Source organism: Apostichopus japonicus, chromosome 12, assembly GCF_037975245.1.
Source record: "Apostichopus japonicus isolate 1M-3 chromosome 12, ASM3797524v1, whole genome shotgun sequence".
Classification (NCBI taxonomy): Eukaryota; Metazoa; Echinodermata; class Holothuroidea; order Aspidochirotida; family Stichopodidae; genus Apostichopus; species Apostichopus japonicus.
Genome location: NC_092572.1, coordinates 20,557,337 through 20,568,937, shown reverse-complemented (window position 1 = coordinate 20,568,937; position 11,601 = coordinate 20,557,337). Strand labels below are relative to the sequence as shown.

Sequence of the window (11,601 nt, the reverse complement as noted above, 5' to 3'; positions counted from 1 at the left end):
CGTACATTTTCATGTTTATACATAGATAGCTATAGTGGTGCTGGCATTTCTCACCGAAACTCTATCCTTGGAAGGTAGTTCTTGGGAATTTATTGTAACTACTTTCAACTTCTGTTCTTCCTACAGCTACATTTCAACAAAATAGCTTTCCGTTTCTAAAACACAAGTTTCTGAGACATCAAGCTAGGAAGCCGTTCCGTGTTCAGTCACATCCTTACTCTTCTCTTCAACAAGTTTTGAGAAGAAGACGTAAGAACAATCCAAACATGATGGTATTTTAGTCACTCGGAACAAGGATAGACATTGCACCATATTCTTAAGTGATTATTATCCCTTTATTGCAAGTATTCATATATGTTCATGATTTACTATTATATTTGAGTAATTATAAGGTAACTATGATTCAAAAGAAATAGGGAGTGCATATGTACTTATGACTTAGGCTACTATAGTAAACGTAGAACGAGCATGCGAATATATAAACGTTCGTGCATATTGAGCGGCAAAGATCACGTGACCTATAAACATGAGGATTACCCATTGAGCTGAATCATGTCATTCAGGAATTACCAGAACATTCAGTACTTGGATTCCTATATAAATAACATTCAGGGATCATCTCAACATTTAATGCTAGACCTATTTTCAGAAACTTATGGTTCTGTGAACATTTGATTGCCGCTATAATATTCCAGTTGCTTTTTATTACTTGTAGAGAAAAACATTAAAATGTATAACTGTAACGGGATATCCAAAACAACATATCTGACATTATACTCCCGTTTCAGTGTTTCCCCCAGTCAAATGGGGCTCCCCAGTATAACATCAAGAATACACAATATTGACAACTTACACTTTCTATAAGGTCACGCAAGATTGTAATGATAACAATTAACACGCATGTGGAAAAAAAAACAACCCAACGCAAAATCTTTAAGAATGAAAGTTGCAATTGATAACACAATGTTGTGGTTTAATGATGTTAGAATGCTAGCTACTATTTTTCTACAGTACCTTCCATTTGTGAACGATATCATGACTATAACCTTAGACTGAAGAACGTCTTTCATCTAATTTTGTAAAGTACCACAGAAATGTTTGAGCTTAGTCAAATCGTGAGTTTCTTGTTTTATTTCCCGCAATGTATCACAAGTCAAATAGTGGCATGAAAGAAGTCAAGGAAATATATTTTACATAAACAAATATTAAAAATGATGTATATAGTAGACAAGATATATAACAGTGATGTAAAGTAAAAGGTTAGCAGGCCAAGGAGCCATTGGTATTAGAATTTGTCCGAATCCGATTCAACATACGCAGTACATTAAAAAGGTGTTAAATAACATCTTTGCAGAATTCGTCAATTTTAACTGAATCATCATTTTGTACTTTTATCTGTAAGTTAGGTTGTGGATACTAAGTTAGTTCCGTAAATGAAATTTGGAAGAAACGAGAACTACAAATAATAGATTCACTACATTTTAGAAAAATCACTTTCAAATAATGGAAAACTATAGTTCTCTGCTAACATGTAACAACTTACTAAACCAAAGTTTTATGTTTGTTGAAAATTGATCAAGTTATAATGTCAATAACAATTTTAAAGAAATGGTTTAATTACGGCTTTATTGCGGCTTAAAAGAGAGAGAAAGTAACAAATCATTCATTTTATGTAAATCTCTGATCAGCAACATTGAGGAAGGTCACTGGCTGCCACTTTCAAAATCCATTGCATCATCCTGTCATTAAATCAGAGAGTAAATGTATTACTTTCAAATGATCACAATTATTCATTCTGTCATCGGAATATGATTTTTATGTACTCACTATAAAGTCCTTCGCTCAAAACGAAAAATAAGAATGCATAAAAAATAAAACGGGTGTGTTTAGCACAAACCATCCTTTATTGGATAAAACGGTCACACAATCCTTGTTCATCAGGAACAGCCATAGTTTTGTAACCACAAACATCCTTACGCTAATTGAGGGTTATTAAATTACTGGTGTGTAAGCATCGCTATTTGTATGGTATACACAAAAGGATGATTGAAATGAGTCATTACTTTCCAGTATAAATATCATCATACAAAAAATAGCCTTAATTGATATATTTTCCAAAATCCTTGTTCTTCCTCAAAAATATACAATGCAGCCCTTGTTAGAAATGAACATGTGAATAAATTGCAGTCACTTTAGGATATTGTAAAAAGCTAAAATGCACTTTAGGATATTGTAAAAAGCTAAAATGCACTTTAGGATATTGTAAAAAGCTAAAATGCACTTTAGGACATTGTAAAAAGCTAAAATGCACTTTAGGATATTGTAAAAAGCTAAAATGCACTTTAGGATATTGTATAAAGCTAAAATGCACTTTAGGATATTGTTGACAGCTAAAATGCAACGACCGACACTCTTGTGCCCTGTTTATTGAAAAAATAGTTATTGTTATTGAACTGGTAAATGAAGTGAAAATCTAGTCAATAATTAATAATGCTCATAGTCATACATTTTAATGTATACTTTCACAGAGCACAAAGAGCATATAGGGATATTTATAATCAGACTGTTATGTCAGAAATGGTAGCGCCACAGTCACACAAACTAAGGCTTGAGAATGCGATGATAGCAGGCTTGGTAAAGAAGCCGATCGATCTCTGAGGCAAAATGCAGAGACTGATAATTGGTGATTCACGATTAAACATTTTACTAATTTTTGACGCGAGTGAAACCCCGACAATATTACGTGTATCGGTCAGTTGGACACAAAGTTACAACAAAGATAACCTAAAGCGTTTCGCATAAATGTTATAAGCAGAAATTTTGTTACTTAAATAAAAATGATAAATTCAGAACGAATCCAAGGTAACAATAATTGTGTTGTGTGCTTTAATCTCGTTTATTCTAATTATAAATTTAGTAGTTCAATATTATGCTCAGCATTAATGAAAAGTCTTCTCTTACCATCTGTTGTAGTTCTCCCACCTGTCAGGGAAAGAACGTGCATTGACATAAAAGAAGAAGTTACAAAAACATAGATTTAAGAATACACACTACGCCGAATACTGTGACTTGAAATCCGTTTAACTTAATGATATCACTAAAATACAAGATTGGGCGAGTGCAGGTGTGTTTGACGTTCCAGCTTACATTCAAATAAATTGAATTTATATTTTGCCTAGAGCTCAGGACCTTGCTTATTCCAATATTCAAGTATTCAAATAATATGTAAGTTAAATGTGTTGAGCTATGATTCCAACTTTTCTTCCTTTGTCGGCGTTTCGACGCCAGTGGAAGAACTCAATTTAAAAGTATGAATAACAAATAATGTTATAAGCAAACTCTATATATAGGCTACAAGTTGTGACTAAATTAACCCAATACAGTCAACACGAATTTTTTTTTAAAGGATTATGGATTCTTTTTATCTGGATTATCCCACTATGAAATCTAAGTTGGTAAACAGAACAGTCAGCATTAATGAAAAGTCATTTCTTACCTTCTGTTGTGGTTCTTCCACCTGTCAGGGAAGAACGTGCATCGAAAAAAATAAAGAAGCCAATATTGCACAGATATGAGAATACACACTGCGCTGAATACTGTGATTTGGAAACCGTTTAAAAGAATGATGTCACTAAAATATACGATATCATACAAGATTGGGCGAGTGCAGGTGTGTTTGACGTTCAAGCCTAAACTCAAATCAATTGAAATTGTATATTTTGCCTAAAACTCAGACCCTTGCTTATTTCAATGGGTCTGTTTTGAATTGCGTGCTAGTTTTTGTTCCCCTTTCTTTAAAAGTGGAGTGTTTTCAGACAAGCTTCATCTCCAGTAGCCTGTAACGGAAGCAATGGATCATTGCACTTTTCAAGGAGTTGTTTGCTTTTTCGTTTCTATCGTCTCTAAAATAGCCAGAACCAGTAAAGTTTGAAAGGCACAAGAAGGGTATAAACGGAGTGACTTATGCGTTGTCAGGCTGACTACGGCTTCAGCTGGCGATGAAGTTAGAATCTGAAGGAGTCGTCTTAGACAATTACTTGGAAAAATTTATAAGTTAAAAGTGTTGAGTTATGATCCCAAATTTTCTCCCTTTGTCGGCGTTTGGACGCCAGTAGAAGAACTCAATTTATAAGTATGAATAATAAATAATGTTATAAGCAAAGTCTCTATATAGACTAAAATATGTGACTAAATTAAACCGATACAGTTAGCAGGATTTAATTTTAAGGGATTATGTATATCTATTAATCTGGATTATCCTACTATGGAACTTTAGCTGTTATATAGAACAGTCAGCAGAAATGAAAAGTTAGTTCTTACCGACAATTTTGGTTTTTTAGGTGTTTTCCGCTCAAGTTATAAGTATGAATAATAAATAATGTTATAAGCAAAGTCTCTATATAGACTAAAATATGTGACTAAATTAACCCGAAACAGTCAACACGAATTTATTTTAAAGGATTATGTATTCTTTTTATCTGGATTATCCCACTATGAAATCTTAGTTGGTAAACAGAACAGTCAGCATTAATGAAAAGTCATTTCTTACCTTCTGTTGTGGTTCTTCCACCTGTCAGGAAAAGAAAGTGCATCGAAAAAAATAAAGAAGTCAATATTGCACAGATTTGAGAATACACACTACGCTGAATACTGTGGCTTGAAATCCGTTTAACTTAATGATATCACTAAAATACCAGATTCGGCGAGTGCAGGTGTGTTTGACGTTCCAGCTTACATTCAAATAAATTGAATTTATATTTTGCCTAGAGCTCAGGACCTTGCTTATTCCAATATTCAAGTATTCAAATAATATGTAAGTTAAATGTGTTGAGCTATGATTCCAACTTTTCTTCCTTTGTCGGCGTTTCGACGCCAGTGGAAGAACTCAATTTAAAGTATGAATAACAAATAATGTTATAAGCAACTCTATATATAGGCTACAAGTTGTGACTAACTTAACCCGATACAGTCAACACGAATTTATTTTAAAGGATTATGTATTCTTTTTATCTGGATTATCCCACTATGAAATCTTAGTTGGTAAACAGAACAGTCAGCATTAATGAAAAGTCATTTCTTACCTTCTGTTGTGGTTCTTCCACCTGTCAGGGAAAGAAAGTGCATCGAAAAAAATAAAGAAGTCAATATTGCACAGATATGAGAATACACACTGCGCTGAATACTGTGATTTGGAAACCGTTTAAAAGAATGATGTCACTAAAATATACGATATCATACAAGATTGGGCGAGTGCAGGTGTGTTTGACGTTCAAGCCTAAACTCAAATCAATTGAATGTATATTTTGCCTAAAACTCAGGCCCTTGCTTATTTCAATGGGTCTGTTTTGAATTGCGTGCTAGTTTTTGTTCCCCTTTCTTTAAAAGTGGAGTGTTTTCAGACAAGCTTCATCTCCAGTAGCCTGTAACGGAAGCAATGGATCATTGCACTTTTCAAGGAGTTGTTTGCTTTTTCGTTTCTATCGTCTCTAAAATAGCCAGAACCAGTAAAGTTTGAAAGGCACAAGAAGGGTATAAACGGAGTGACTTATGCGTTGTCAGGCTGACTACGGCTTCAGCTGGCGATGAAGTTAGAATCTGAAGGAGTCGTCTTAGACAATTACTTGGAAAAATTTATAAGTTAAAAGTGTTGAGTTATGATCCCAAATTTTCTCCCTTTGTCGGCGTTTGGACGCCAGTAGAAGAACTCAATTTATAAGTATGAATAATAAATAATGTTATAAGCAAAGTCTCTATATAGACTAAAATATGTGACTAAATTTAACCGATACAGTTAGCAGGATTTAATTTTAAGGGATTATGTATATCTATTAATCTGGATTATCCTACTATGGAACTTTAGCTGTTATATAGAACAGTCAGCAGAAATGAAAAGTTAGTTCTTACCGACAATTTTGGTTTTTTAGGTGTTTTCCGCTCAAGTTATAAGTATGAATAATAAATAATGTTATAAGCAAAGTCTCTATATATACTAAAATATGTGACTAAATTAACCCGAAACAGTCAACACGAATTTATTTTAAAGGATTATGTATTCTTTTTATCTGGATTATCCCACTATGAAATCTTAGTTGGTAAACAGAACAGTCAGCATTAATGAAAAGTCATTTCTTACCTTCTGTTGTGGTTCTTCCACCTGTCAGGAAAAGAAAGTGCATCGAAAAAAATAAAGAAGTCAATATTGCACAGATTTGAGAATACACACTACGCTGAATACTGTGGCTTGAAATCCGTTTAACTTAATGATATCACTAAAATACCAGATTCGGCGAGTGCAGGTGTGTTTGACGTTCCAGCTTACATTCAAATAAATTGAATTTATATTTTGCCTAGAGCTCAGGACCTTGCTTATTCCAATATTCAAGTATTCAAATAATATGTAAGTTAAATGTGTTGAGCTATGATTCCAACTTTTCTTCCTTTGTCGGCGTTTCGACGCCAGTGGAAGAACTCAATTTAAAGTATGAATAACAAATAATGTTATAAGCAACTCTATATATAGGCTACAAGTTGTGACTAACTTAACCCGATACAGTCAACACGAATTTATTTTAAAGGATTATGTATTCTTTTTATCTGGATTATCCCACTATGAAATCTTAGTTGGTAAACAGAACAGTCAGCATTAATGAAAAGTCATTTCTTACCTTCTGTTGTGGTTCTTCCACCTGTCAGGGAAAGAAAGTGCATCGAAAAAAATAAAGAAGTCAATATTGCACAGATATGAGAATACACACTGCGCTGAATACTGTGATTTGGAAACCGTTTAAAAGAATGATGTCACTAAAATATACGATATCATACAAGATTGGGCGAGTGCAGGTGTGTTTGACGTTCAAGCCTAAACTCAAATCAATTGAATGTATATTTTGCCTAAAACTCAGGCCCTTGCTTATTTCAATGGGTCTGTTTTGAATTGCGTGCTAGTTTTTGTTCCCCTTTCTTTAAAAGTGGAGTGTTTTCAGACAAGCTTCATCTCCAGTAGCCTGTAACGGAAGCAATGGATCATTGCACTTTTCAAGGAGTTGTTTGCTTTTTCGTTTCTATCGTCTCTAAAATAGCCAGAACCAGTAAAGTTTGAAAGGCACAAGAAGGGTATAAACGGAGTGACTTATGCGTTGTCAGGCTGACTACGGCTTCAGCTGGCGATGAAGTTAGAATCTGAAGGAGTCGTCTTAGACAATTACTTGGAAAAATTTATAAGTTAAAAGTGTTGAGTTATGATCCCAAATTTTCTCCCTTTGTCGGCGTTTGGACGCCAGTAGAAGAACTCAATTTATAAGTGTGAATAATAAATAATGTTATAAGCAAAGTCTCTATATAGACTAAAATATGTGACTAAATTTAACCGATACAGTCAGCACGATTTAATTTTAAGGGATTATGTATATCTATTAATCTGGATTATCCTACTATGGAACTTTAGCTGTTATATAGAACAGTCAGCAGAAATGAAAAGTTAGTTCTTACCGACAATTTTGGTTTTTTAGGTGTTTTCCGCTCAAGTTATAAGTATGAATAATAAATAATGTTATAAGCAAAGTCTCTATATAGACTAAAATATGTGACTAAATTAACCCGAAACAGTCAACACGAATTTATTTTAAAGGATTATGTATTCTTTTTATCTGGATTATCCCACTATGAAATCTTAGTTGGTAAACAGAACAGTCAGCATTAATGAAAAGTCATTTCTTACCTTCTGTTGTGGTTCTTCCACCTGTCAGGGAAAGAAAGTGCATCGAAAAAAATAAAGAAGTCAATATTGCACAGATTTGAGAATACACACTACGCTGAATACTGTGGCTTGAAATCCGTTTAACTTAATGATATCACTAAAATACCAGATTCGGCGAGTGCAGGTGTGTTTGACGTTCCAGCTTACATTCAAATAAATTGAATTTATATTTTGCCTAGAGCTCAGGACCTTGCTTATTCCAATATTCAAGTATTCAAATAATATGTAAGTTAAATGTGTTGAGCTATGATTCCAACTTTTCTTCCTTTGTCGGCGTTTCGACGCCAGTGGAAGAACTCAATTTAAAGTATGAATAACAAATAATGTTATAAGCAACTCTATATATAGGCTACAAGTTGTGACTAAATTAACCCGATACAGTCAACACGAATTTATTTTAAAGGATTATGTATTCTTTTTATCTGGATTATCCCACTATGAAATCTTAGTTGGTAAACAGAACAGTCAGCATTAATGAAAAGTCATTTCTTACCTTCTGTTGTGGTTCTTCCACCTGTCAGGGAAAGAAAGTGCATCGAAAAAAATAAAGAAGTCAATATTGCACAGATATGAGAATACACACTGCGCTGAATACTGTGATTTGGAAACCGTTTAAAAGAATGATGTCACTAAAATATACGATATCATACAAGATTGGGCGAGTGCAGGTGTGTTTGACGTTCAAGCCTAAACTCAAATCAATTGAATGTATATTTTACCTAAAACTCAGGCCCTTGCTTATTTCAATGGGTCTGTTTTGAATTGCGTGCTAGTTTTTGTTCCCCTTTCTTTAAAAGTGGAGTGTTTTCAGACAAGCTTCATCTCCAGTAGCCTGTAACGGAAGCAATGGATCATTGCACTTTTCAAGGAGTTGTTTGCTTTTTCGTTTCTATCGTCTCTAAAATAGCCAGAACCAGTAAAGTGTCAAGGTACAAGAAGGGTATAAACGGAGTGACTTATGCGTTGTCAGGCTGACTACGGCTTCAGCTGGCGATGAAGTTAGAATCTGAAGGAGTCGTCTTAGACAATTACTTGGAAAAATTTATAAGTTAAAAGTGTTGAGTTATGATCCCAAATTTTCTCCCTTTGTCGGCGTTTGGACGCCAGTGGAAGAACTCAAGTTATAAGTATGAATAATAAATAATGTTATAAGCAAAATCTCTATATAGACTAAAATATGTGACTAAATTAAACCGATACAGGCAGCACGATTTAATTTTAAGGGATTATGTATATCTATTAATCTGGATTATCCTACTATGGAACTTTAGCTTGTATATAGAACAGTCAGCAGAAATGAAAAGTTAGTTCTCACCGACAATTTTGGTTTTTTAGGTGTTTTCCGCTTTAGTTCCTCCTGTAAGGAAAGAACGTGTATCGACAAAAATAAATGAAGTAAATAATGTACAGTTTTCCAATTAAAAATACTATGTTGAATTATGTTATTTGACAATTAAAATGGTAGATGGCACTTATAAATATAACATACAATGTCTAAAGCTTTCCTTTACTTTAAAAACCTTAAAATCAAAGTAAACATTAAATTTACATTTCGCCTAGAGCATTGGACCTTGCTTATTTCTTAATCGTTTTTTAAATCTAAATAATACAGGTAATAAATTATCATGTGGGAAATGTATATTAACAATCCTGTATTCAAAGCATGAACAAAATAAACACCGCGCGACAGTCATTTGTAAAAATCAAATTGATATATTTATATTTGTATATGTATATGTCAGTTATGGTAACAACATGTGTAAAGCCCCATATTTTCAGCATTTTAATATTTACTATGTAAGGCGCGCCCACACATTGTAGGTTCTCAAGATACCAATTAAAATTTTGTTCTTGATTTCTATAAAATTCATGCAACCGCTGAGATATGTAATCAGGTTGCCTAAAGTTGCCAAATTCAATTACACTATTTAGAAGTTGTCAGTTTGCATAGGTTTCGAAAAATATGTGCCCCCAGAGTTGTGTTTACTCCCTGGTACTCACTGGCTCAGCTACTTCGTACATTTTAGATTCAATATCAGCCTGCAATGAAAACGTATGTCAGTTAGCAAAAGAATGCACTTTCACTATATGGATCAATAAACAACAACGTAGACATATAAAACAGTATTATCAATAATAAAGGTTTTCGTTTAGCATCGGAATCTTAAAATTCAGTTTCTTGGTAAAAATGTAACTCTTCATGTTAAAAAGAAGACAGTTATATGAATGTCTTAGCAATAACTTGCATCCAAAATTATTATAATTTAATATAAAAACTATTCCAAACAATCTCATGTCGGAAGGCCAAATTTGGCTCCTCAAAATCGTAGAATGCCCAAGCCTTGCATACATCATTTTAAAAGATGTTGTTGATGTTAATGTCTTCACTATAAAAATTACACTTAAATGGCAATGGTTTACCATACTTTGAAAGATGAAGGTCAAAACATGATTCCAAGTTGCATTACTGTCCTCGAGATGCATCCTTACCCAATTACACTTAAAATAGCATATAAAAGAAGACACATGAGTGACTCTCTTCAGATATAGGACAGATTACAGTGGTGGGTTTCACTTGTCCGGCTTTGCTGACCACACAAAGTTGTAAATACACGTTTCAAGTTGTCTAACAAAATACTGTGGAGGATCAGGCAGTGTCTGGTAAAGTAAATTCACGCAATTGGTGTAAAGTCACGTTGGGCCCACCTATTAAGAATATTTAAGCGCGACAACTTAGGTAAATAATTGAAGCAAAATAAGCTGTAACTACAATTTAAAAAAGTAATTCCCACACAGAAGCGGGACCAAGGGTCCAAGACAATTTGAAGTTGCTGAGAAAGGCAGGCTTCTCCCATGAAACGAGTGGGAAATGTTAAAATTGTTGTGTCGTCGGCATACTGAACAATTTTAGTTTCCTTTTCACAAATACTAATATATTCATTTTAATAATCTCACTTGTATGGAAATGTTTATGAAAGTTCCTTAATTTTCGTAGATCTCCCGGACCCTCTGTCACATCACTACCACTTTGAAATGTAAGTTTCTGAATAATATTGTGGTGTATATTTCGTATTTTTCGGACTTAAGGAAAAACAGTGTTTTTTCGTCTTGTTGGACCGATCTGGCTCTCGAACGAATCAAAGTACAGCATGCATTTTAAAGTCATATAATGTTTACAGGTTATTTCTGGCGTTTTTATGTCTTCTAAAAGTGTCGACAGAGTTGGATAGTGCATTGTCGTGTTCTAAGGCTGTACTTTATTTAATTCAGTTATTCAGTAATGCACCTCATTAGTGGCACTCCGAATGGAGATATTAACCAATTCCCACTGAAGTGAGGAATGTAACGGGTAAGTTTCCTGACAGTCCACTGACACTATGTTATTAATAAGTATGTTGTACTCAGGAACGTTAAGTAAAAAGTTATTGAATTTCCAGAAGCCCGCACCTCTAATTTGCTTTAAAATTTAAGGTCTAATTGAACAATGGAGTGTTCAGAACAAAGGCCGGGAGAAATACATTACGAGTTACTGGTGAGTAAGAGATAAGAAAGAAACCTAACATACAGTGAATGTCCTCAGTAAAAATAAGTAAAATGCTGTTAAAAATCCATGGATTTCTTCACGATATATATCAATTAGAGCATGAATATTCATTACATCTAAGCATTACCCTTAGTATAAAAAAAAATGGTCATGGGATTTCCCCTGCCTTGTCTAGCGCTAATTTTAAAGACGAAGTTGAAATCCCCAAATGATAATGGACTGAGTGAATTTACGACAGACAGGATATCTGAATTTGGCTCTTAAAGACGTACTAAAGTAACGTTACGTGGCATACCAAAGA

The 11,601-nt window shown here is 33.9% G+C and overlaps 1 protein-coding gene across 30 annotated transcripts in view; it reads right to left on the bottom strand.

Moving 5' to 3' along the window:
* Window positions 1–321: 321 nt before the first annotated feature.
* LOC139977098 (uncharacterized) overlaps window positions 322–11,601 on the bottom strand; it is a 45,935-nt gene continuing 34,655 nt past the window's right edge. For 7 of the 30 annotated variants that reach the window (XM_071986145.1, XM_071986146.1, XM_071986173.1 and 4 more), the window contains 11 exons: window positions 9,758–9,796; window positions 9,072–9,113; window positions 8,250–8,270; window positions 7,718–7,738; window positions 6,666–6,686; window positions 6,134–6,154; window positions 5,082–5,102; window positions 4,550–4,570; window positions 3,497–3,517; window positions 2,962–2,982; window positions 322–1,739 (listed from right to left, as the gene is read on the bottom strand). In XM_071986145.1, coding sequence (XP_071842246.1) covers window positions 1,704–1,739; window positions 2,962–2,982; window positions 3,497–3,517; window positions 4,550–4,570; window positions 5,082–5,102; window positions 6,134–6,154; window positions 6,666–6,686; window positions 7,718–7,738; window positions 8,250–8,270; window positions 9,072–9,113; window positions 9,758–9,796 — 285 coding nt within the window. In that variant the 3' untranslated portion in view covers window positions 322–1,703. The remainder of the gene's footprint in view (window positions 1,740–2,961; window positions 2,983–3,496; window positions 3,518–4,549; window positions 4,571–5,081; window positions 5,103–6,133; window positions 6,155–6,665; window positions 6,687–7,717; window positions 7,739–8,249; window positions 8,271–9,071; window positions 9,114–9,757; window positions 9,797–11,601) is intronic. The other 23 variants (XM_071986151.1, XM_071986150.1, XM_071986149.1 and 20 more) reach the window with 23 other exon arrangements.